We start from the raw sequence: 27,763 nt of genomic DNA, 5'->3' as shown, positions 1-27,763 counted from the left end.
GAGATTTGGTAGGAGGAGGGAGACCTTGATAAGCAAATATATTTTAACATCTTATTATTTATCTAAATAAGTAAATATAGTTTATTTTATTTTTCTTATTTTAATTATTCAAATAATAATTTTTTACTCTATTTTTATTTTATTTGTATCCCGCGTCTAAATAGAGCCTGCTAGAGTAATCTGTTTATTCTGTTCACCTCAAAATTTTTAAAAATTAAATTTATTTTTTAATGTTGTTAAAAATATTCCACCCCTTTCTTGATTTTTGCCAAATAAAAAAAACAGAACACAATAAAAAAATAATTTTTCATCAAAATTAAGTTAAATTTTGATAAGTACTCATGAGTTTAAATTTAATTATCAATGTTTAGTTATTTATAAAGTATTATTAGTTATCATGATAAAAAGAAGAGGAGAAAATAGTTAAAAAATAGATAGAGAAAAATAGAAGAGAAGTGAGAATATCTATTGTTTAGCTTAGATTGTCTTCACCACTATCCAAGGTAAAGTTGAGACGCTAAAGATAAAGTTGTGCTGATAGTTGTTATTCTCATTTTTTAGAGCGAACATGACCCTTATGTGCCTGTATTTTTATATTTTCGCTTAAACATAATTGTTTAAGTGAAAATGCACAAATATAGAACATGAGAGTCATACTACAGGAGAGAATCATAATCTGGTTGTTAGGTTTTACAATATATAATGTTCGTTATACAAAAAGATGAGATTTTGATATTTTAATTGTTTTAATATTCATTATTTAAATAATTTTATATTCTTATTCATATTATTATTATTATTATTATTATTATATTTTAATGAAAATTTTAAACTTTTTTAAGATGGAAGCAGATATTGGAAATGGAGGGTGATGGATTTTGAAACTAGTGATGGACCAATAATTTGAGGAAAGAATTCCCTTTTTTATATATAGATTTCTTTTAGTTTGAAAAAAAAATATTTTGAAGGACTTTAGTGTATATTTAAGTTTTTGAAAAATATTAAAATATGGAAAAATATATTTTTTATTATTTTGAAAAGATATTTATAATATTTTTCAAAAACTGCTGAAATTATAACTAATTTTTAAAATAAAAGTATTTTTATAATTGTAAACAACCAAGATGTAAGTTCTGCTTTTTATAAAATCAGAAAAATATAAATCACTTTTTGATACAATTTAAAATCATTTTTTAAAAGCTCAAACAAATGGGTCCTAAGATCATGTTTGAAATGATTTTTTTTTTCCTATGTAAGAGAAAACTGTAAATGATACTATTTAATTTTGTTTTATATTCGTTATAGATTGATTTTATAGTTTTTGATTTTTTTATGAAATACTTTATTTAAGATAAATAAAATTTTGAAATTATGATTAAAAGTTAAAATTAATTTCAGTTAATTTTTTTCTGATTTTATCTTTAATAAATAATTATTTTAAATATAAAATCAACTATTATAATAATTTTATATTTTTTTATAATTTTATTAAAAAAAGCAAGTTTTTTACACAATCTAAAGATTACATTATTTTTTACTTAACATATCTAGACATAAAAATTATTTTATATAATTAATTATATACATATTTAATTATTGAAATGGTCATTTTTTTATAACTAATTCAAACACATATTAACTTATGAAAATTAGGAAGTTGTGGTTTTTTTTCAAAACTTTTCCGTATTACTGTGTATGAGCTTAATTTAATATTATTTTAAAAAATAGTAATAATTATTTTTATCTTAAATATAAAAATATTTTTAAAAATACATTAATTGATAAATTCTTTATATACTTTTTATTTATTATAAAATTTTTGTTATTACAATACTCACATTTTATTTCTGAAAAATAAATACATTTATTTATTTAATATATAATAACATTATATATATATTTTTTAAGAAATGATATATATTTATAATATACAACTATTTTTATTAATATTAATAAATCATATATTTATTTATTATAATAAGCACATGAGGCAACATGTATTGTTTCTCTCTTGAGCACTTCATAATATTTCATTGCCTGTCTGCTAGAAAAAAAAAAAAACCATTGAAGGGAGGAATTCCTTTGATGGATGAAAAGTAGGATAATTTGTTTGTCTTGTCATTTAAAATCCTAAAATCATGTTTAGGGTTTAGGATATATTTTCTGTAGCTTGGTATCATTTAAAATTGGAGATTATGCAAGAATAAAAATGTGCTAGTTCTCAAGAACACTGGATGAACGATTGCACAAAAAGCTAAGATCATGCCTACGAATTCTTAAAGTAGTTTGGTACAGGCCAATCATTTTGTTATCATTTTACTTATTTTCAGTGATAATAACTCCAATTACAAGAAAAAAAAGGAACAAAATATAACCAAAGAAACAAGAAATGAAAATTAAGGAAGAAAAAAAATTTAAAATAAATAGCAGCATGTGACCAAAGAAGCAAGTGGAGTAGACAAAAAAAATAAGGGCACCAGGTTTGGTTTCCTTTTTGGGTTTGGGTAGGCTTAGTATTATAGATAGGTGGGAAATGAATTATTAGATTGAAAGGGTGTGCAACTTTTGGGGAGCAAACAGGGATGGCCCCCTAAACCCCACCCACGTAAATAAATCAATAAATATCATCTGTATCTAAGAAATGTATATTATTTTCCCTATTGCCTGGGTGCCCATGTCTCCTCCATTCAAATTCCCCCACTCATAATTGCAAGCTGTGACAGGAATAGAATCTCCACACCTTCAAAAAAGGGCAAATATATGAAAAAAATGACGTAAAAACAACATAAAAAAGGCTAAAAGCTATTTCATACATATATATATATCTAATGACATATAATAAAAATTTATAAATTTTTTTTATTTAAAATAATAAAATATGTTAATTATTTTAAATATTATAATTTTTCATAAATTTTTTTTTACTATTTTTTGGGTATTGAGGATGCTTTAGAAATACAGAATATTAATAAATTGTTTTTCGTATTGCCATGTAACATTGTAGATTGGGAGTAGACACTACATACTGATATATTAATGCTTTTCGACAATCCACAAGTATAGCTAGCTAGCGCTCTTTCATCATCATCACTATTCTCTCTCTCTCTCTCTCTCAATACTCACTCATACACTCCCGAACACAACACAACGAAGTTGAGGCAAAGCAAGAAAGGGAAGCTTAGGAGGCATAGCTGAGTGAGTAGTGATACTCACTATTCTAATGCACCCGATTGAACTTTGCTGTGAACAAGTGATACCCTTCTTCTGAAATCTTAATCTGATGGATGATTGGCATAGAATTTACATGTACTAGGGCATGAAAACCTTCAAGCTCCTCTGTTTGGAGTCCATTTCCATTGCTTCAGCATTGCTGATCGGTGAGTTTTAACTGACCCAGCCTTCAAGATTGTATCTTTGCACAACCCCTTTTAATGGGGTTGCGTCTTGTTTTCTACTGATTGTGCCTCAGCTAAAAAAAAAACTGTTTTTTTTTTTTTTGGCCCGAGATGGGTCTTTTGTCGTTCTCTCTTGCACAGTGTATGTCCATTGTTCCATTATTTGGTTACCCATTTGCTGAAATGGCTGTATTTTGTTTGGATTTTCGTCTTTCTTACTCTCTCTTCTGATAAAAGCATCTAGCTTCTGCTAAGCTTCAGATTTTTAAGCTGTTAGTGCGTGTGAAGATTCGGGATTCTATAGTGTACACTGCATCACGATTCGTAAATTTCCTACTTTTTCTTCTTATGCTTTACTTTGTGTGTGTCAATTGAGCATTTGTTATGAAATTGGATTCAGGGAGATGTTAGTTCTATTTTTTTTAATCTTTTGTGCTCAGAGTGGTGTTGATAATTCGTATGTTAATCTAGAGTACCATTATATTTGATAGCATTTATTTCATGTCCTCCTATGGTAAATTTCTAGAATTGGGCTGGACTTTGCAATTGAACAACTTGCTTAATGATCTCTATTTCCCATCTCTTTGTTATTTACTTGTTAGTTTTAGTTTTACTTTATGTAGATGAATTTTACATTGAGAAAAACGTTTTTTCTTTTGCTGGACATGTCTGTAAAGAAATCTGTATAAAAATATGCCCTCTGAACAATTTTCCTTTTTGATTTTTAAGTTGTTTAGTTAATTGAAAAATATTTGTAGTTTGAATGTAACAGAAAATAGTATTTAGATTTGGTTAAGTTGATCTGGGTCATCAGTGATTTAAGTTTGGTAAGCTACTGTAAGTGTGATGTAGGAAAATTGACCAATGACTCAGACTCGATTGGACTTAAGAGGTCATCATTCTGGATCATCACAATCGGAGGAGTCAGCCCTGGACTTGGAAAGGAGCTACTATGTTCATCCTAATCCTTTGTCCAGCCCTTCACCCTTGCAACCTTTTGCAGCAGGTGCTCAGCATTCTGAGAGCAATGCTGCCTACTTTTCTTGGCCTACGTTGAGTCGCTGGAATGATGCAGCCGAAGACAGGGCCAACTATTTTGGGAACCTTCAAAAGGGTGTGCTACCTGAAACTTTGGGTCGATTGCCAACAGGACAGCAAGCTACTACCTTGCTTGAACTGATGACTATTAGGGCTTTTCATAGCAAGATCTTACGCCGATTCAGTCTTGGCACTGCAATTGGATTTCGGATTAGAGGAGGTGTTTTGACTGATATTCCAGCTATTCTTGTCTTCGTTGCTCGTAAAGTTCACAGGCAATGGCTCAACCATGTTCAGTGCCTACCTGCTGCCCTTGAGGTGGGGAATTTTGGTTCTTCTGGCTATGTTGCAGGTTTCTACATGGCTTTAGTGAATCTCCTTACACTTTTCAATTGAATTATTGATTATTTACCCTTTCTGTTTCTATTACTTCTGTCTTTGTATTTAGTCTTTACATATAGTTAATATATTGCCACTATGATTTCAATTTATAAATTGGAAGAAAAATACTATAGAATGGTAGACATGGGAAATCTTTAAAATGCGGAAAAAGTTTTCACAACTCTTATTAACTGTTCAGGAGTGTGTTTAGTTGCAAATAAACTATGATTTAGCATAAAAAACAGGTGCAGGTTGTTCAGAAATTTTTGGGAGACCCAATGATAAGGAAGTGAACAGTGAATGGCATTTATTTATCTTTGGCCTACAATGATATCTTATGAGAAAATGATTAAGAAGTTGCTAGTATGAGAAAGTAAACTTCTCTCACAATTTCTCATATCTTTACATTGATCAATTTCCTCCCCTAACTTATACTAATCTGTGTTGATGTAAATCTGAGTTGCATTAACATAATTTTTTTAACGTTTTTTGGTGGCAAATGCTGATAAAATATAGTCTAGTAAACTACACTTTTGTACTTTTTCTTTTTGGATTTTGGTAAATTGATTAGACATATTTTATGGATTAATGGGAAACATACTAATGCTTTATGGTAATATCCTAACTTATTATAAAATCTATTTTTTTTCCATAAAATACCACCTTAAAGAAACAATGACACTATGTCACTATTATTTAAGATCAAAAGGTTATTCTATTTTTTAATGAAGCTTTTCTATTTAATGAAGCTGAAGTCATCTCTTAATTTTCCAAACAGGGGCCTGGAGGCGTTTGGTGTGATGTGGATGTTGTGGAGTTCTCCTATTATGGTGCACCAGCACAAACTCCTAAAGAACAATTATATACGGAGCTTGCTGATGGCTTAAGAGGAAGTGATTCCTGTGTTGGCTCTGGTTCTCAGGTACTTTTGCTTTGAAGAATCAATTTCTTTTGTGTTTTACATTTTCTGTACACTAAATGCAAATAAAAGGAAACTAATGTTTATTAATTTGATAATAACAAGAGATATACCATCTTGCCAGCATGGTCATCATCATCTTTTTATTTTTATGGAGTGGAATGCAGTTATATATTTGGTATCAGCACCTCTTCCTTTCCAGATAAATTAGATGATAATGTGTTGTATTGTAGTGGAAAACCAAGACTTCTTTGAGATATATTGGGTTCTATGTGGTACCAATTAATATAATTGTAAGCTTGCGAAAGAAATTGACATTTCCTCATGGTTTATCTTGAATTTGAGTTTGATCCTAACTCAATCCGGAAACCTATCTTGTATAGAGAGGATTTTCCTAACCTTCATAAATTCCACGTTGGCTATATCTACAGTCAATGTGGGATTTCAACACACTTCCTCATGCCTAGGATTGAACATCTAGAGTGTGGAGATTACATGACTTTTCTATTATATTGGAAAGTTGTAGGACTTGGTAAATTGTATTAGGAAATTCAGGAGGCCAGTTAGAATGGTAGATTACACTGGAAAATTCACTGAGGCCAGGTTGGAAAAGCTCTAATACTATCTTGAATTTGGGCTTAGCCTAAGTTAACTATAAAAGCTAGTTTGTAAGGAGATGATTGCCTTAACTTTTATAACTTTGGCTATATATGTAGTTGGTGTGGGAATTCAACAGTTCAAATCATGGTATGACAATAAATTATTTATATTATATGTATTATAAATTTAATATTAGGTTTTGATTAATTAATTGTTCTATGATAGAAAATGGAGTATTAAGAAAGTGTTATTGGTCTATTATAGATATGGAGCATGTATTGATGATGGATGATAGAAGACACAGTGATTATTGTTAATGATGAAAGATAGGCGTTGCAGTGATGATGAGTACTTGTGGCTGGTAACCTGTAAATTTGTCTTAAAAAAATACTGATGGGATTGCTGAATTGGAAATTGCAATGCAGATTCAAAATGGAAGTTTTCCTACATTTGTTTACCTTATCAATTTAGGATTAGGTCAGAGCTTTTATGCATGGTTGTGTGCATCTGTAGCTTATCAAGTCACCTAAAACAAAGTTATGAATTTCTTGTTTTTAATGGACTGAGATAATCGTTTTACATCACAGAAATAAATTTTTCTTTAGATAAATTTCTCCGTATGAAATGGTGGAGCAGTCATAGACTCATAGATGTAAACAAATAATCCTGTTTGTCTCATTTTAGCTTGATTTTTGTGCTATGCCATTCACCGGTGACTTTTTTTGTTTAATTGATAAATGAGTGATATTACATAAACTAATTTTTCTTGTACTTCAAAAATTGTTTCAGATGATGCTTTGATTAGATTGGTTCTTATTTTTCACATATTGATTCTTTCTCCTCTTTACCTTGAACCTTGGTCTAATGCTGGCATCTGTCTGATGTCTTGGTACTTGTTTTCCCCATTTTCCTTTATAATTTCTTCTCCTTGAAGGTTGCAAGCCAAGAGACATATGGAACCTTAGGTGCTATTGTCAGAAGCCGAACAGGAAATCGAGAAGTTGGTTTTCTAACAAACCGCCATGTAGCTGTTGATTTAGACTATCCAAACCAGAAGATGTTTCATCCATTACCACCCAGCCTTGGACCTGGTGTATATCTTGGTGCTGTTGAGAGAGCAACATCATTCATTACTGATGATCTTTGGTATGGAATTTTTGCAGGAACAAACCCAGGTAATGTGGTTCTTAATTGAGGAACATCATGAATATTCTACCTATGGTGGTCAATAATCATAGGCAAAATTCTCAGTCAATAGCTATTTGTGCATCTTAAAATTTGGTCTCTAACTTCTTGTCTTCAGGGTTAGAGTAATAGGTGTTATTGCCGTTCTCTTTTTTAAGTAATGGGAAGCATCTATTAGGGGTTGTTGCATTTGTCAACAAGTTAATCAAGTGAAGTTTCTTTTGAAAATGTTTTGATTTGACTTTTGAGGAAATACGAAAGTAGAAGTATCTCACTGCAAAAGCTACCTGTTGGTTTACTCGTGTTTAATTGATTTTGAGGGAATGGTCAGTTTTCAAACTTTGGAATCCGAAGGCTAAGGCCTGAAGTTTAGTGATTATTGTTTTATAGTTGAGTTAAAGATCTATCTATTTAGGGAATTATCTTGAAAAGTGGAATCCTGCTGCAGCTACAGACAAATATAATGTTGAGTTTTTCTGCTAATTATTTCATTGAGTTATACTGTTTTAGCACTTGACATGAAATAATTTGTGCTGAATAATCCAAATTTGCACCCTTCATTTTTGTTACAGTGATGAATATATCTCTTTATTTTCTAGGTTATGCTTCTTGATAAGTGATTTCTATAATGTGATGTTGAATATTGTTTCATCCCAATTCCCTACATCATCTTCTAAATCTAATTCTTTCACCCTCTGATACTTGGAGACTTTGCACTTTAGTAGTGATTCTTATAATGGGAAAAGAGTCTGTTTGATTATCTTCCCAAAATGACTTGTCAAATCATGATAATCTCATTTAATTTTGTTAATTATGATTTTGGATTAGAATTTTCTGTTGGGTCCTGAACCCTCACACCTACACCTTCACTTTACAATTTTGTTATGTTGCAGAAACATTTGTGCGAGCTGATGGTGCCTTCATCCCATTTGCAGAAGATTTCAATATGAACAATGTAATTACATCTGTAAAAGGAGTGGGTGAAATTGGCGATGTAAACATCATAGACTTGCAGTCTCCGATCAACAGTCTCATTGGAAGACAAGTGCTTAAAGTTGGAAGAAGTTCTGGTTTGACTACAGGGACTATAATGGCCTATGCCCTAGAGTACAATGACGAGAAAGGGATTTGTTTTCTCACTGATTTTCTTGTTGTTGGTGAGAACCAGCAGACATTTGACCTTGAAGGTGACAGTGGAAGCCTCATTCTTTTGACTGGAAAAAATGGGGAGAAGCCACGCCCTGTTGGTATTATCTGGGGTGGAACAGCTAATCGGGGTCGTTTGAAACTAAGAGTTGGCCAACCCCCAGAAAATTGGACCAGTGGAGTTGATCTTGGCCGACTTCTTGATCTCCTTGAACTTGATCTCATTACGACAAATGAATCACTTCAAGGTTTGTGAAGTTTCAGTTATTAATAATTCATCCTTCAGTTAATATCAGTTGTAAAAAGCTGCAGTATTATGTGCTTTATTGTTTCACAATTTTTGAAAGTTTAGGGTTTAGATTGGGAAAGGAAGAAGAGAATGACAGCTAGCAAAGTACTTTTAGATTGACAATAAGATGTTACTCATAATATAATAACTTAATGCGCCAGTTTCTAATATTAATTCGGTCAAGCACCAGTACTAATAGTACATGTGCCAATCACACTACTAATGCCCCCAATATTTTATCTTCTAACGCTTCCCCTTGAGCTTAAGAGCTTATTACAAGTAGCAAACTCAAACTCAAACAGAAACAGAGAACACCACAAACATTTAAACCGAATTCAGCCAATCTCAACAAATCAATTAGGAAACTAGTACTTAACTGATGTAGCTCACAAATTCAGTTCTAAATTTGAGAGCAGCAATCTCCAGTGTGATGATAAGCTGGGTATTGAGGCAATGGTTGATTGTATTTCTGAATAAGCTGTACAGACATGGGCAACTAACGTAAAACCTATTGAAACATTTTATATGGATTACACATGACTATATTGTGCTAGGGCTAGGTCATTTCCCGGAAGTAATGCACTATATGGCTCGAGTACAGTGTCAATTAAGCTAGAGCTGCTGCATTGGCACTCGGATGTAGTTTTAAATGTGCAAGGGTCCTCACATGATAAATGTGGATAAAGAAGTTAGTCCAGGAACATATGTTTAGGTTAGGTTCATGGAATATTGGTACTTTGATAGGTAAGTCATTAGAAGTAGACATTATGATTCATAGAAAGATTAACATCATGTGCCTTCAGGAAATAAAATGGGTTGGAAATAAGGCTAAGGAAGTCGATATTACAAGTTTCAAACTCTTGTACACAGGAAAAGTCAAGGAAAAGAACGGAGTAACTATAATTATGGATAATACTTGGAAAAAGAACATAGTAGAGATAAAAAAGATTGGAGATAGGATTATGTCCTTGAAGTTATTGGTTGCACAAGACACTATTAGTATCATTAGTGTTATGCTCCACTAGTTGGCTCAAAAGTCCATTTGAAAGCAAAGTTTTGGAAGGATTTAGAGGGGTTGATCCAAGATATCCCACAAACTAAAAAAAATTTCATAAGTGGAGACTTTAATGGACATGTTGGCTGTGAAGCAAGACAATTTGCAAAGCTCATGGTGGTTTTGGTTTTGGAGAGGTAAATGAGAAAGGAAAATCAATCCTTGATTTCTCAATGTCCTACGACTTTAAGATTATGAACACATGTTTTAAGAAGAGGGTGGAACATCTCATCACTTTTTAAGAGCTGAGTTTCAAGGTCAAAAATTGGTTTTTTCTCGATAAGAAATCTAGACAAAGGAATTTGCAAGGATTGTAAAGTGATTCTAGGAGTCTTACTACACAACATAGGGTCTTGGTCCTTGATGTTCATTTTAAGACTGATAAATAGAGAATTTGACAAGTTAGTGTTTCAAGAGTTAAGTGGTTGCTATTTAAAGGTGAGAAACTATTGGACTTTCAGAGACAATTAGTAAAAGAGAGTAGTTGGTTGACACGAAACTTTAAGTGAATCTAGAGGTGTGAAAAGAAAGAATTATGGTGGTAGAATGAAAGTGTGCAAGAGAAGATTAGAGAGAAGATGTGTTTTAAAACTTTCCATACATGTAATAATGTTGAAAATTGGGCAAGGTATCAAAAGGCAAGAAATGAGACAAGAAAAGCAGTGAGTGAAACATGTTCTAAGGCTTTTGAAGGATTCTATCAAAATATTGGGACAAAGTATGGGGAAAGGAAGATTATAAACTTATCAAAAGTATAGAAAGAAAATTTAAAGATTTGGACAAAGTTAGATGTATTAAGGACGAAGAAGGAAAAATTTTAGTTTTGGATCAAGACATCAAAGACTGATTAGAGAAATATTTCTAAACTTTTTAATGAGAAACAAGAAGCAAGTAAAAATTTAATAGAATTAGAAGTGCAAGCCAACAAGATAAATTTGGCATATTACCGTAGGATCCAAGTCCGAAAGTAAAAGTTCTTAAGAGGATAGAGAATGGTAAAATGATTGGCCCTAATAATATCCCTATAGAAGTTTAGAAAAGTTTAGGAAATCAAGGACTGAAATGATTTACTAAACTTTTTAATGAGATTTTGAGATCCAAAAATATGTCAAATGAATGGAGGAAGAACACTTTTGTTCTTATATGCAAGAACAAGAGTGATATCCAAAATTATGCGAACTATAGAGGGATTGAACTCATGAATCAAATTATAAAGTAATGAGAAAAAGGTAACTAAACATAGAAATCAGGGGGAAACTAAGATTGCAAAGGAAACTAAGATTGTAGAAAATGAATTTGGTTTTATGCCAGGAAGGTTTACAACAAAAACTATATATCTTTTATGAAAGAAAGATGATGGAAAAATATCACTGCAATAAAAAGGACTTTCACATGCTTTTCATTGACTTGGAAAAGACATATGATCTAATACCAAGGGAAGTGCTTTGAAAGGATTTAGAAAAGAAAGGAGTCCGTTTAGTATATATTTAGGCTATACAAGACATGTACGAGGGGTAACTATATGTGTGAGAACTTCTGGAGCTGTATCTAAGGACTTTGCACCAGTGTTTACTCTAGTCCAGTAATATTGGTAAAGAAGAAGAACCTTACATGGAGAATGTGTGTTGACTATAGAGCTCTCAATAAGGCTACAATTCCAGACAAGTATCCGATTCTTGTTATTGAAGAATTATTAGATGAGTTGCATGGAGCTTTTTATTTCTCAAAGCTGGACTTGAAGCCTGGTTATCACCAGATTTGAGTTAGAGAAGAAGACATTCCTAAAATTGCATTTAAGATCTATAACGGGCATTATGAATATTTAGTTATGCCTGTTGGGTTGATGAATGCACTAGTCACTTTTCAATCTTTAATGAATGATGTATTTAGACATTGCTTGAGAAGATTTGTGTTGGTATTTTTTGACAACATTTTAATATATAGCACGGATTGGAGCTCTCATATCCTTCATTTGAGGCATGTTTTGGACTGCTTGCATGACCATGAGTTGGTGGTGAACCAGAAAAAGTGTCAATTTGGTAGACAAGAGATAGAGTATGTCGGCCATATAATTTCTGCAAAAGGAGTGGCCATGGATCCTGAGAAAGTTCGGGGTGGTATTAGATTGGCCAATTCCAAAGTCTATAAGAGGAGTTAGAGGCTTCCTTGGACTAATAGGGTATTATAGGAAGTTTATTAATGATTACGGCAAAATTGCCAAACCTTTAACAGACCTCACTAAGAAAGGAGGCTTCCAATGGGGTAAAGCAGCACAAGTCGCTTTTGATGAGTTGAAGCAAATTATTAAAGAAGTACCAGTTTTGAGGCTTCCAGATTTTAGTAAAGAATTTGTTATTGAGTGTGATGCGGCTGGAAGAGGTTTGGGAGCAGTTTTGATGCAAGAGGGTAGACCTTTAGCCTATTTTAGTAAATCCCTTTCTGAGGGAAATTTAGCTGTCTGCCTATCACAAAGAACTCATGGCATTAGTTTTGTCAATTCAGCACTGGAGACCTTATTTATTGGAAGACATTTCAAAGTTTTTTCTGATCAGAGAAGTTTGAGCCAGTTGTTGCACCAGCGAATCACAACTCCAGACCAACAATGTTGGCTTACAAAATTGTTGGGGTATGATTTTGAGGTGATTTTCAAACCTGGTCTCCAAAACAAGGCTGCAGATGCATTATCTAGGTGTACAGAGGAGCTGGATTTGCAGGTTTTAATTTCAAAACTTGAGGGGTTGGATTATGAGAAAATACAAGAAGGAATCCAGCAAGACCAATTTGTGCAGAAGGTGCCTTTGGACTTACAGCAAGACCCGTCTTCTAGACTTGGGTTTCCTCTTCATCATGGTGTTCTATTGTACTATGACAGATAGGTTATCTCTGCAACATTGACTTGGATTCCAACATTACTCCATGAATTTCATAGCACTCCAATGGGTGGCCATTCAGGGTATTTCGGAACGTATAGGCAACTGGCTGAATGTTTTTATTGGTGTGGGATGAAAAGGAGAGTTCAAGAGTTTGTTAAAGAATGTGACATTTGTCAACGGCAAAAGTATCAAGCTCAATCTCCTGCAGGATTACTTCAGCCAATGGATGTTCCTGAACAAATTTGGGAGGATATAAGTCTTGATTTTGTTACTGCTTTACCAAAGTCCAAGGGATTTGACACTATTTTGGTGGTAGTTGATCATCTCTCTAAATATGCTCATTTCATTCCACTTAAACACCCCTACACAGCTAGGACAGTTGCTTACTCTTTCACTAAGGAAGTGGTTAAACTCCATGGAATCCCCAAGTGTATCATCAGTGATCGAGATCCTTTATTCCTCAATCACTTTTGGAATCAACCTCTTTAAACTTAATGGCACCAAGTTGCACATGAATTCCTCATATCACCGACAAACTGATAGACAAATAGAGATAATTAACAAATGTTTGGAAACGTATTTACGGTTTTTTTGCTCTGAACAAAGACTTGGAGTTGTTGGCTGCATTGGGCAGAATGGTGGTACAACACCACTTTTCATGCGACAACAGGGGTTAGCCCTTTTCAAGCTGTGTATGGTAGGAAACCTCCTCTGGTGCAGTATGCTTTAGGAGAAACCAAAGTGGAATCAGTTGAAAGAGAATTAATTGATAGGGATGATGCTCTTAGACAATTGAGATATCGCTTGCAATGGGCCCAAGATCATATCAAGAATTGCTGATAAGAAGAGAAGGTTTCAGAGTTTTGAGGTAGGGGACTGGGTTTTCCTCAAACTAAAGCCTCACAGGCAGTATAGTGTTGTTCAGAGGATCAATCCTAAGCTGGCTGCTAGGTTCTGTGGCCCATACCAGATTGAAAAACAGGTGGGGACAGTGGCCTATCAGCTGAAACTACCTCCTCAATCTAGAATCCACCCTGTTTTTCGCATTTCTCAACTTAAAAAGGCTGTGGAAAATTATCAGCCTACAGATGACTTGCCAACTGAGTTGGAGCTCGAAGTGGCTGCCAACATTGTCCCTGAGAAGATTCTTGCAGTTCAATACAAACAGAAGAGAGGGAGAGTTGTTCCTTATTGGCTAATCAAGTGGAAAGGGAAGTCGGCTGAAGATGCTACTTGGGAAGATGCTCTCACACTTTCCACTCAATTTCCAGATGTTAGCCTCGAGGACAAGGCCTCTCTTGATGGGGGTGGCAATGTTAGGTCCCATGAACCTAAGGGGACAACTCCAGCCCAGCTGAGTCATGGGCTTGGATTTGGAAAACTTATAGTAGGAGAAATAAGAAGGGGCAGAATGGGAATTAAGAGAAAAATTAGTTACGAAGAGTAGGTTGACGTGTAATGTTTCTTATAAGGGGAGAGAAAAGAGAGAAGAGGCAGTTATGCTTTTCTGCTGTTAGTAGTGGGCAAGGGTGTGCAAACCTTGTAGGAGCTGTGCTCTAGGTATTGCAGGAATCTTTTCTGCAGTATTTTCGTTTGAGGACAAGGCCTCTCTTGATGGGGGTGGCAATGTTAGGTCCCATGACACAGCTGGGCTGGACTTGTCCCCTTAGGTTCATGGGACCTAACAGCATACTAGTAGATGTTTAACTAACAATTACAAAAATTATAGCTCCTTTGACTAACATAACCAATCCATTGTGGTACCTAAGATATGTCTAATTTTCATTCTTATTGCTGAATGACCCTTAGGCCACTTAAATCTCAAGGCCGGACTGAGAAAAGATGTGGTGAAATATGCCACTTTGTGCTTCTCTGGTGGGTTCCATGCCAAGCCAAACCATTTTTAAAAGTGGAGCAGGAACATGAAATGATGGCAATATCCTAGTTTTTTGATGAATGATATTTTGTTGATCATTTACAGCTAACTTTTCCTTCCCATGGTCATTTTTGTAGCTGCGGTGCAAGAACAAAGGAATGGCTTTGCAGCTGGAATTGATTCGACAGTTGGAGAATCCTCTCCCACTGTGCCGATAAAAGAAAAGCTTGAAGAGAGCTTTGAGCCTTTTTGCTTGAATATCCCACAAGTTCAAGATGAACCCTCTCGAAGAGTCAACCCTTCATTAAGGCCTTGTGAATTTCATATAAAAAATGAGATGGAAACAGCTCCCAATGTAGAACACCAGTTCATACCAAGTTATGCAAGCAAATCTCCGGTATGTCAAAGCTACGTGAAAGAAGACTTGGAACTGAAAAGTCTAGCTGAACTTAGGAATGGCCCTGATGAAGATAATTTTGTTTCCTTGCATTTAGGCGAGCCTGAAATGAAGAGAAGAAAGCATTCAAATTCTTCTTTTGGTATCAAAGAATTGAAGTAGCTAGTAGGTTTAAAACTGAAGTAAGATGATGCAACATATAGACTCATTGAAGCGAACGTCTCATTTGCATGGCTGTTCTGTATGCTTAGAAACGCAAAGCCTCTAGCATGTGATGGCTAGTATGGGAAGAGCTTCAAAAGCAAAGTATAAACAAGGTTCATTTATGGATGAGATTCTTATTCTTTTTTTTTTTTTTTTTTCCCTTTCCATGTTTCGGCAAAGTGATGATATTAGTCACTTGTGAGTTATATAATATTTTATAGAGGACATTTAGCTTGCACTGTGTTGGATGAATCTTCAATTTGTACCACTTTGTAGACTTTGTATCATAAGCACTCCTGAAAGAGGAGCAGCTATTGTAAGTTAACGGAATGTGAAATATATCCTTTTTAAGCAGCTTCAAGTCTATTTTGTATTGATCTTTTATCTTTATACTTTCAGTTTCCACTGTGAATTTTGAAACAGCTGATGATTTTATGTAAAGGGCAATTTTCTGATGGAGCAGTGAAGGATGACAATTTGTGGTCACTAATTATTTTGAGTAAATTCTCATGTTAATTTTTGAATTTGTAAGCATTGATAACTTTTATTCCTGATTTTTTTGGATCTCATTTAGTGTGTTTAGACTTATTTTGAGGAAATAATCGTTTAGTTATATTATCTGTTCGCAATAATTTAAAAAATTTATTATTCTAGAAATAAGCAATTTCAAATATACTCAATCCACAACTTTGTAAAATGTTATTCTCTCTACTTTTCTTTTTCCTAATATTGTACTATTATTAATGATTAAAGAAGGATTAGGTGATAAATGGCTATAATTTGACGATTCACTAATTACTTCATTAACATAATGGGGTGAGAATATTAGACAAATTTTCGCAATGCTGATTAGGTCATTTTTAATTTGAGCTGGACATGATCTAATTTTAGTTGTACTCAGTTTTATCGTTGTTTCAGTATTTTGTTTGCATTTAGTACAATTCGTTTTTAAAAAGCTTAGGTATCTTCATGGCAAGTTTTCAAGTCGAGATTTACCAACTTTACAATAAAGGATTGCAAAACTAAGCGTGGTTAGAAACATGTTGGAAAAACTTATAAATGTGAATTTAAGAATTTAGTTGAGAAATTAAACTAAAGTGTTTAATTAATTGTATATCTATGATTATTTAAATGTGAAGCCTAATACACTTAATTTATCAATAGAGAAATACAAGATTAAGAGGGTATTAGACTCTGTTTAGTAAAATGAGGCTGAAAGCTATGAACAATGTTTATTTAATATGTTTTTTTTATTTTATAATAACTTATATTATAATTATAACTATGAAACTTTTTTTTTATAAAAAAACTGAAAATATTTATTTTAAAAAGATATATCAAATTATTTATTAAAATAATTTTAAAAAATTATGAGTTATAATTTTTTTTTATTGATAAACTTTCCTAATCGACCACTCAACTAAACTTAAGATATAGTTTGTATGGATGAGCAACTCTTGTTTGAAAATAAAATAAAATTAGACCCACTTGACTCTCAATTGCATTGTTGGTTATAAATGTTTTAAGAGTCTTTAATGTCAACTTTTTCACCGGTTCACTTCATGCTTCACATCACCTCGAATCAAAATCGTTAATTTGTTAGCAAGGTTCACTTCATACTTCAAAAATCCATTTAGTTTAAATTGTCAGTTTCTAGGTATTCAAAAAATTTATAAGCTTTATAAGAATTTTTTTTTTTTATAATTACAAGTTAACAATCTTTTGAACGAGAATTAAGAGGAGATAAAAGTTAAAATTTATTTTTCTACCAAAAAGGTTGATTACAAAATAATTCATTATCTCTAGTCAATTATTCTTGTAAATCACGTGTTTATAACTACAAATTCAAGGATGGTATAATCCTTGTTGGACAATCAATTTTGCCAAAATAATGCATGTATCGTACTTGTGAAATGAGAAAAATCTCAAGGTTATCTTCTCGACGAATCTTTAAGACTATGCTAACTCCCATGCTGAGATCATTGGTTGAGAAGTTGTCATTCACGTTCAATTTAACATGAGGGAAGAATAGACAGATTCAAGAGCTTCTGCTAGGGGTTTGTTTGAAAAGACTTACAATAAACATAGTAGTGTGTGTAATTTATGTATTAAGTTATATTAGACAGTGTATAATCTTGCGTTTAAATTGAATTTTATTAAGTATTTTATTTATTTTGTTTCAAGTTACTAATGATTTTTTTTTTCTATGTAAAAAGGTAAATTTAAAGATAAAACTTCAATAATTCAAATATTGAAATGAAGAAAATTGAGTTTAGGAGATTTTCGAATATTAAAATTAGAAGAATAAAGCTTAGACAATGTGTTGCTATTTAATTTAAAGAACTTAAAAAATAATGTAAAACAACAACGAATACAACCGGTTTGTGTTGTAAGACACACTAATGTTTGCAATTAAAATCTAAACGAGAAACTTTAAGAAAATTATATATATATATATGAAAATATTGAAATTACATGTTAAGAAAAAATCACTATTGAAATCTAAAAAAGATAAACAATATTAGAACTTTAAGATCTAAAAGAGAAACACACTTCTAAGAACAAAAATTAAGATTCCTCCTCTTTTCTATTCTAATATTTTGTTGTGGGAGAGGGGGTTTCCTTACCTAATACCCCTAGAAGGTTTAAAGGAGTAGTCACAATGTTATTTTAGTTAATAGCCATAGATGAAGTGGAAATATGTTGCTTAATAACTTCAACTAGAATAGAACTAAGATCAATTTTATGCAGTGTCAATTATAAAAGACCAATTCAGACTATCATAAGCTTTTTCAAGATCCAACTTTATTATCATATAGCCATTCCTACTTTTAAGTTTATGAAATGAGTGGGTCAGCTCTTGAAGCACCAACACATTGTCAATGTCTTGCCTCCTAGGGACAAAGCTAGTTTGGCTACTGGAAATTAAATGAGGCAGAGCCTTTCTGATCCTATTAGCTATAAGTTTAGTGATAATCTTATAACTAACATTGCATAAAGAGATTGACCTAAATTGGTTTATATATTCAGGGCTTTCAGTTTTAGGGATTAGAGTAATCCCAGTATCATTTAAGATAGCAATATTAGCAGGGTTATTAAAAATATTAAGAACAAGTCAAAGTAAAGAAAGGGCATGATTGTTCCACTAAGTTATAAAAAAAAAAAAAATGTATGTAAGCCATCGGGACAAGGAGACTTAAAGTTCTCAATGCTGAATAAGGCAGATCTAACTTCCTCCATAGAGATACTAGCATCTAACCTAATTCTGTCAAGATTTCTTAAGGGAGGGAAATAGGTTATAGTGCATAAGGTATGAGGCTGTAAGCAAGGATCAAAATAAAAGACCCTAAAGTATTTGAGGACAAAAGATTCTAGTTTAGTATCATTAAATTCCCAATGATCAGAATTAATATTAAGGGCTTCTATCCCCTAGCTTAAGCCAATTGAATCTACTATGGTGGTACCAATATGTTTCCTCAAAAACCAATATACCATCTCATCTATTAGCTTGTATGCATCATCTGGATCTTTTCTTATGAGGAACCATCTTGCTGTGGTATCAATTGTAGCCCTAGTGGTGATTGATATGCCACTGTAAAAGATTTGCATATGTCTCCATGTCGAAAAATCATGATGAGGACATCTCCTCAAAATCTCTCCAAACTGCTCCATGCCTCGAACAAGGATTCTGCTTCATATTGTTGGAAGCAACATATCTCCGTCATGAGTTTTGAGGACCTTGATGGAGGAAAGTATTTTTCCAAGAATTGTTGAGTGAGGTCTTCCCAAGTTGTGATAGAGTTGGCTGAGAGTGAGGCGAATCAAGCATTCACCTTTTCAGATACCGAGAACGGGAAAAGACGGAGTCAAATAGCATTGTTGGAGACTCCATTGTATTTGATGGTATCTGTCAATCGGAAGAACTTTGTCAAACTGTATGGAGTTCTGAACCATGGTTATGAGTGCTGATTTCAATTCAAAATTATTTGCCTCCACATTAGGGGCTGCGATACTTCTAAGAGTGCCTCTAGCAGTGGGTGTCATGTAATCTTGAATTAATCTCCTTCCCTTTGCCATTCTTTGCACTCTCACTTCTTTTCTTTGTCTACGAATTGTTCTTTCAATCTCCGGATCAAATAAACAAGTTGTAGAACACTTAGAATGAGTGAGCATATATTAAAAGAAATTGTGAAAAAAGTAAAAAAATTAAAATAAAATAAAAACAAAAATTATAAAAAAAATTTAACAATAAACAAAACAGAATTAAAATAAACTAAAACATAGATTGCTCAAATCAATTAAATTTGAGATTTTCTTAACGGTAACGGTGCCAAAAAGTTGTTCGGAGGGCAAGTGTACCCATTGAGAAGTAATAAATGGTTCTTAAATTAAGTTTCTAAAATATTGTCCCACAAGGATTGATTTTCAATTATTAAGAATTTCCTAATTTAATTGTTTAAGCTTCAAAGATACGAGACTAATTAAGAACAAGAATTTTTAAAATCAATTATAAAACTAAGAGTAAGGAATACAATGCATGTCATGGTTAAACTTATCGGAGAGGAACCTAGGACATATGAGTTTTCTCATTCAATCCTTTATGTTATTTTTCTGTTTAATTCTAAATCTGATTTCCTTGTGATTACCAATCATTCATACGAATACTATTAATACCTAATAGTCATGCAATAAACTTATCAGAGAGGAACCTAGGGCATATGGATTTTCTCATTCAATCCTTTATGTTATTTTTCTGTTTAATTCTAAATATGATTTCTTTGTAATTACCAATCATTCATACGAATACTATTAATACCAAATGATCATTCAATATTAATATTCTTTTCTCTAAATTAACATCCCCAATAGTAATGCAAGGCATCAAATTGAGAAAGCTTAAGGAACCTATGAAATTGTTAATTTAATAATGATTAGAAGAGAAAGATTGGTTTGGCCCACCTAATTCTTTGTCTCGTTTTACCCTATAGATCTATTAATTAACCGAGGTACGGTCGCCTGACGAAATAATTAATTAGGATTAAGAGAAAAACGCAATAGGATAAAATCTAATCACAAAACAAAAATCAAATTTAGATTCAAACATCAAAATTTCATAAATTCATGAACAATAGTTCTCATAGTCCTAGCTATGGACTTAGTTACTCATGCTAAAGAAAAGAATTAAAACAATCATAAACAAAGCCATAATCAAAAGAAATAGCAAACTAGAGTATGAGATGTGTTCTCGATCTTCAAGTACGATCGCTTGAAGCTTCAAGTCTCGCCAAGCATGTGCCAAGGATCCCGTGCAAGAGAGACGAGATGAGAAGTGTATCCGAAAGTCAAAGACTAGATGTAAAAACGGTCTCCTTTACGATGCCTGAAATCTCCTTTTAATAAGGTTTGAAAATCCTAAAGACTCTTAATAATTGGGCTTCTCGCAGATGAGCACAACCGTGCATGAGCTCGAAGCACCCCGTGCTTGTTAGAAGAGTCTGGGCATGCTGACTGCTGCAAAGCTCTAATCTTCTAGATATTTAGGTCCAAAAACGTACCCAAAGTATACTTACGGCCTCTTTATACTAAACTGCATAATTAATATATAAATTAGTGTAAATATCAAATAAAATAAAGGTCAAATATGAATATATAGGCTGTAAAATATGGTCTAATTACAGACTTATCAAGGGAGTTCATAAGCTTCAAGGGATAAGGATTGTTTTCGTGGGCCAATTTCTTATGGATCCCCTCTATTCTACTAAAAGGCATTTCTTTTGAATAAAAATGTTATCAAAGACATTCTTATTCCAAAAGGAAATATTATTTATAAATCTATGTACATTTTCAGCCAAAGGATAAGAAAAAATCCAAGAGTTTCTCACTTGGTTACTAAAATCAAGATGATGAATCCAAGGAGCCAGAAATTTGAAGTTACTATTGTATCAAGTCTAGTGCCCTTAGTCTTAATTTTAAGGCAGAGGCCTACATGGTCAGACTTATGAATTGGAATATGAACCACTGAGCTGTGAGAGAAAGACTGATTCCAACTCTTATTGATAATGATCATGTCTATTCTTTCTTTCAAACTACCTCTATGCCAAGTAAATGGGTTACCTTACCCCAATATCATACAGCTTATAGTTATTTAAACAATTAGCAAACTTGTTCATCTGGTAAACATTAGCATTACTGACACCTGCTTTTTCTTTACTGTAAAGAACAATATTAAAATCACCTGCAAGGCACCACAAGAGATTTATAGTCTTACGATATTCTACTAGTTCCATCCAACATTCAGTTTTAAGTTTATTTGTTGGTTTAACATAAATAGAAGATAGAATTCACTCCATGTTATTAGAATTCTTAATATTTAGGTGAATAGCAAATCTGGTCTTCACAGAATTTGTAACCCTAATATTATTTGCATTCCATAAGCACTAAATGCCTCCAAAAAAACCAACTGCATCCACTTTCTCATAACCATCTAACTTAAATTTTTTAATAATCCCATCTACTTTTTCTTTATTAACCCTAGGTTCAAATAAGGCAAGAAAATCTAATTTGTAAAGATTTACCAAGTCATTAACTAGCCTAATAAATGTTCTACCCCCAACTCCCCTACAATTCCAAAACAAACAATTCATAAAAGCAAACAATAACAATTAAGAAGCATTCTTAGAATGCTCAATTACAGGCATGTTGGAATCCAACTCTAAACTAGAAGTTTTAAACTCAGTTTTATTAACATCCTCTTCCTTAAGTAAATCCAAGTCCATGATAGTTTAGGGTTAGAGGGCTTACTTTCTAGATTTCTATCTGGGTTGTTATAAGAAATCCAATTATTACCAAGATTAACCCCTAAGAGATCTTGAATTGAACCCTTTTCAGAGTAGTTTTATGCTATGGCTTTTTCCATATTTTGCATTAAGAAAATGATATCTCTATCCCTATTCCTAGATACTTCAATGCAGTTTTCTCAAAACCAAGAGAGTTTTGATTTTGCAGTTGAGAAGCCTCTCTACACTCCTCATTCACTTTGGTTGACTTAACAATTTGTTTAAGTTGGACTATCTTTCTAGGATTAGAGGATTTTGAGCCATTTTCCCCTAAAGGTTTCGACTTATAAGGATTACCCCTATTTATTACCTCTTTGCTACTCATATTCTGGTCTCTTGTTATGTTTCCATGTTCATTAGGCAAATCCTGCCCCTCTTTAGGCTCATTATCACCCAATTCATCAAACCTGGAGTCATTGGATATCCTTACCTTTTCCATTCAAGATAGAGGGCTAATATTCCTAGATGGACTAGTTTGTTCCTGAGGGGTTTCTTAGCTAACATCCAAGGACCAAATTTTCCTTTGACCCCCTTATTCTCTTCCTCTTGGCTAGAAAGGGTGTTCGTTTCTAAATTATTTATTACAACTTCTTTTTCAACCTCCTCATTGGCTATAGATTCAGAGGAGTCTGTAACAGGTATTTGATGATTAATTTCAGGATTTTTGTTACAAAAGTCCATTCTATGAGCATATCTCCCATTATTGAAGCAAATTAGATGTAAACCTTCATATTCAACCCTAAATTCTTGACCTAAGACTTTAAAGGAAGGGACAATTTTTTTATTTAAATCTAATTCTACATATATCCTAGCAAATTTTCATCTAGATACTAAGGATGTGTTAGGATTTATTTTTAACATGGTTCCCAAGCAAGACCCTACTTTCCATGAAAACTTCTTATTATATAGTTCTAATAGTAAATTAGGGATACAAATCCAAGCTGCTATTCTTTTTAGGTTATAGTCTCTCAGTCTAAATAGAGGTCACCACTTCTGCACCAGAAGATAGTGGTCCAAGATTAACCAAAGTCTTTCAAACATGGCATATTTATAATCATCTAGATTCTCAAATTTCACTAAATAGATATCGTTATTTAGATCTAAAACTTTAAGATTACCATTTTTCCCGACAAAGTTCCTAGTTTCTAGTTCAAAAAATTAAAACTAAGTAGATTTACCTAAAAGTTTTACTATTAGGGCAAATTTTCATGGTGAGCACCATTGCTCATAATTCTCAAGCGGGATTTTGATCTTAGGGCAAAGGTTTTGGACCATACTGGTATCTGAGGTATCCACCTTATCCTTTAGAACGATGTTAAAGTCCTTCAAACCAGATCTAAATATTTCTTGGTCTTCTAATTCTATATTTATATCTTTTATGACAAGAACTTTGTCTCTATAAGACATGCATGAAGGGGAAGTAAGATTGGAAAGAACCTAGTTAGTGAGCATAATAGATTCTAGATCTTCTTGCATATTTTGAAACTGATCTTCTAGAGAATCCAAGACTGTTGTTTTAACCTTCTTTGAACTTCAGATCTTGATTTCGACTTCATCCTTGAACCGCTTCTCAACTTTGACTGTACTAAAGATATCTCTATATTATTTCTAGGAATCAGAGGGCGAGCGCCTTTCAGAACCCTTGATGAACCCACGTATAAAGACTTTTCTTTTTTGAGAGAGCGCTATAAAAGAATAGGAGAGAAAGGGTAAGACAAACCCTTCAGATAAGAAAATGGTCTTTTTCTCTCTTCGCTAGCGAAGACGTGGAATCTTCGAGAAACTTATCGAATTCAAGACTACCATATAAGCTTATATTTATCATTATTTAACACACACACACACACATATATATATGATTTTTTGTTTTCCATTCGGTTAAATCCAAATACGACTCGAGTCACACACCTAGATGTAGTAGGTGAGTTTATCATTAGAGATTTTTTGCATACACAAAGACTAGAACCTGAAACTTTATTTAAATGGTAGGTGAGTTTATTATTTTTGCTTGCCACTCAAACTAACTTTCGTTGATAGCAAAAATATTATTTTACCTCTTACACATTTTGAATTTTATATATTTTAAATTTTTATTTAAATTTAAAGTCTTTGTCTCTCTAAGAGAATGTACGAAATTTACTAATTTAGAGTTCATATCACACAACTTCAATGCAAGGTGATTAAAGTCAATACCATTTTCCACCTTCATTTATTGTCATAAACTTTATATATATATATACACGCGATCGATTTCAAGAAAGTTCTTCGATTAGTGAATTTGTTTTGTTAGTTTGTTTGGCTCAAAGAATTAAAAAAGGTAGAGAAAAATTTAATAGCAAGGGAAAAAAAAGACTATTTAATTTGTAAGATTAGAAAAGAAAAGTATATTAATTAATTTATTTTACTTTTAAAGTAGATATAAACAAAAACCCTCATATATTAAAATCCTACAAAAAAGCAATGTCATTTAGGCGTTTGAAAAAATCTCCCATTTCAATCAAAGACCATGAGAAGTTCCCTGTTAATTGCTTTAAATTAATTTGGAAATGTATGAACTTAGAGACTATGGGATGGGATTCATCGAATTATTATTCAAAAATTTGTACGTGGATCTGCAAATCAAAGAGCAAACTCGAACACCAAGAGGTCGAGTCATAGGAACGAAATTTTGAGATACAACACCTGAAACAGACTCCTACGTGCTTGACACAAGTGACAAACCGTATTTGTATTAATAGCTAATTAAATAGTTATTTAATAATTTTTATTACGTGAGAATTTATTCATTAGCTTAACTGTGTAAAGTTTACCGAAATTGAAAACAAAAACCTGTTTTAATATTTTTTTTTTTTGTAAAATTTATTTCAATAAATTTTACACAAAATCATAAAATTGAATATCATAAGCCATTTTCACTGAGTTTATGATAATGATTAGTCATTGAAACCCAGTTATTCAAGGCAAAATTCACCCAGTGAAATCCACTGAAGGATGAATACACGATTGTTGGGGGTTCTAATCTGACCAATGCATGCTCCAGAACTCAAACTAGCCATTGAGGAACCATAAACAATTTGACTCCTTAAAACGAAAGACGTACTTCAAAAAATAAAATATAAAATTATAAAGTTTATTGAGATTTTGATAATTAAAATTATGACCAATATATGTACATATATAATAAATTATGAAATTGTACAAATTAAATTATAATAAAATACATGTATGTATAATACAAAAATTTCATGAATATAAATATGTAATATCAACTGTTGTTTTTTAATCAACGAATATACTTTTACACTTCATTCTGTTCACATTTATATTAGAAGAAACGATACTTATTTTAAAAACTCGAAAACTAGTTTATCGATGGCCAACCAATAAATACATAGGCATGGCACATGTCTCCAAGCATATATGGGACAAATTAACTAAATATGAAAAGAAAAAAGACCCTAATTTCGTGGAACTCAAAAAACTTTTAGCTCCATTCTAGTTTTAAATTTTTGACCCCTTTACGATCATTTCGAATTAGCAGCACAGCCTTCTCACCACGCGATTGTTTGCAAAGAAAATGTCACAAATAACTTTAGAAACCTCCAATCAGGTGAAGTGTGCGTGTGTTTGTTTGTTTTCATGAGACACTAGAATTCAAGTTGAGACTTACCTGATTTTAGGTATAAAAGCAAATAGCATGGATGCATGAGTTGGACTTGGACCAAGCTGCGCTCTGATTGAATTGATCCTGACTTCTTGAGATAATTTTGCATTACTAATTAGCTCAACTAGAGCAGTCCAAATGATAATTAAATATAAGTTGCAAAACTGCTACGAATTAGTAGGGAAACATTAATCTAAGATTAAAGATATCTTCAGCAAAAAATTATAGAAGCCACTTCTAGATTCACGTGTAGCTAGGTTACAAATGGCAATATGCTGCTCAGCGTAGTGTCAACCCATTTTCCGATCTCTCCTTTGTCATATACCTAAAATAAAAGCAACAATCTACAACAGGTGTATATTTAGATAATTAGAGAGATACACTTGCATTCCAAAAATAATTAAAATGCCAAACAAAGAATATCTAAGCAACTGGATGTAAGGCATAGCCGCATAAATATAAGTTAGTTGGATTTTAAATATTTTATAAAAAATAACGCAATATTAGGGCAAGGTTAAATGTCATCAAAACTTAGATCTGAATACCAGCCCACCTTTTTTATGTGAGATATAAATTTAAGCTTGTGAGTGAAAAATTATAGAAATTTGATTTGTCTCTTTATGATTTTAAGACATTAATTTCTTCAAATTTCCTTTAGCTTCAATCCGCGAACAAAGATAACCTTAGCACTAGCCTATACTGAAATTCAGTGTCATATTAAGGACTACTTGAAGAGGTTGCCATGTAAAATTGCCTATCAATCTAAAGTAAATATCTAAAGCTGTTCAATAATAGCTTGAATATATATGTTTTCATTTTTAGTTAGTCATATATATATATGGCCAAAAAATTAAATTGGTAGCAATTAATTGACTTGTATTAGCATCAAACAGTTACAATGTAATTGCAACTGTAACCAAATCGAAAACCCTGTATAAGTGCCTAAAACATGAGACTAGGTAAATCGATTGAGATGCAGCACCAAGTAACCTAAACAAAAATTTAAGATAAAAAGTAAAAGGGAAGCAACAAATAGTCCATTCCTTCAGAACATTTCAGTCGGTGGATATTTATCTACCATATAGATCCAAAGCTTGCTGGCTAAAATATGCTGAATAGAATGACTTCAGAGGACTTAGGTAGATTGGACTAAATATATTGGACCACACACAGTTGTCTAGTGAGGAAACTAACAAATTAAACCGTTCCTGTTTGTCTTCCACTCATGCTATCTCTCAGAAAACGCATCCCAAAAAAGGTTAGAGAAAGGTTGTTGTGATTATAAGACAAATGAGTACGATTATTAGTAAAACGTGAACGATTGTTTCTGTGGGATAGATCACTTTCATGTCGTAGAACCTCACATGCCCAGATAGTACTACAGCACATTATATATTTGCCTAACCTGAATATATATGTTCAAATCATGGCGGTCATGGATTCTTCACTAGTTCTCTCTATATAAAAATTTAAGCTCACACTTAGTCTTATGTTCATATACTCTCTTCCTTTGTTTTCTTTCTTAATTCCGTTCATTTTTATAGATAACATTTCATTTCATATATTAACAAACAAAAGGAAAGTTCCTTTGACCCCTAAGTGTCTATATCCATTAGAGGTAGAGAGAGATAGTAAGAGAGATAAAATGATAGATGTGATGATCGATGTGATGAAAAGAAAAAGATAGAGATCTAAGGTGGAAAATTAAGAGTGTGAAAAAATCAAAGGTTGATTAACAAAAATGTGCATGGATATATAATACTTGGAAGATATAATCGAAAACATGTATTGACACAGTTGAAATTAAAAAAAAAAAAAATACATATCAGAAAAAATTCAATGAGATTGAAAGTGTCAAGTATGTGAAAGCATGGTACCTGAAATTGGAATTGAAATCGAGATTGTA

At 32.6% G+C, this 27,763-nt stretch overlaps 1 protein-coding gene and 1 non-coding gene across 6 annotated transcripts; both read left to right on the top strand.

Annotated features, from left to right (window-relative positions):
* Positions 1–2,997: 2,997 nt before the first annotated feature.
* Positions 2,998–15,878, top strand: LOC113857576 (protein NARROW LEAF 1-like). 5 transcript variants are annotated; one of them, XM_027489615.1, is made up of 7 exons: positions 3,079–3,377; positions 4,248–4,751; positions 5,593–5,736; positions 7,268–7,508; positions 8,412–8,912; positions 14,894–15,153; positions 15,251–15,750. In XM_027489615.1, exons 2-7 carry the CDS (start codon positions 4,260–4,262, stop codon positions 15,263–15,265), a joined length of 1,653 nt encoding a protein of 550 aa, XP_027345416.1. In that variant the 5' UTR covers positions 3,079–3,377; positions 4,248–4,259; the 3' UTR covers positions 15,266–15,750. The 5 variants fall into 5 exon arrangements, with proteins under 5 accessions (XP_027345413.1, XP_027345415.1, XP_027345416.1 ...); XM_027489612.1 differs by having other exon boundaries at positions 2,998–3,377; positions 14,894–15,878; XM_027489613.1 differs by having other exon boundaries at positions 4,238–4,751; positions 14,894–15,878.
* Positions 15,879–18,982: 3,104 nt separating this feature from the next.
* Positions 18,983–19,088, top strand: LOC113860330. The gene has a single exon (XR_003503783.1). It is a non-coding gene; the product is annotated as a small nucleolar RNA R71 (small nucleolar RNA).
* The last annotated feature ends 8,675 nt before the right edge of the window (positions 19,089–27,763 follow it).

This window comes from Abrus precatorius, unplaced genomic scaffold (assembly GCF_003935025.1).
Source record: "Abrus precatorius isolate BTA unplaced genomic scaffold, Abrus_2018 Scaffold2, whole genome shotgun sequence".
Lineage (NCBI taxonomy): Eukaryota > Viridiplantae > Streptophyta > Magnoliopsida > Fabales > Fabaceae > Abrus > Abrus precatorius.
Note: the sequence above shows the minus strand (reverse complement) of the source record. Positions and strands in the feature narration are given on the sequence as shown.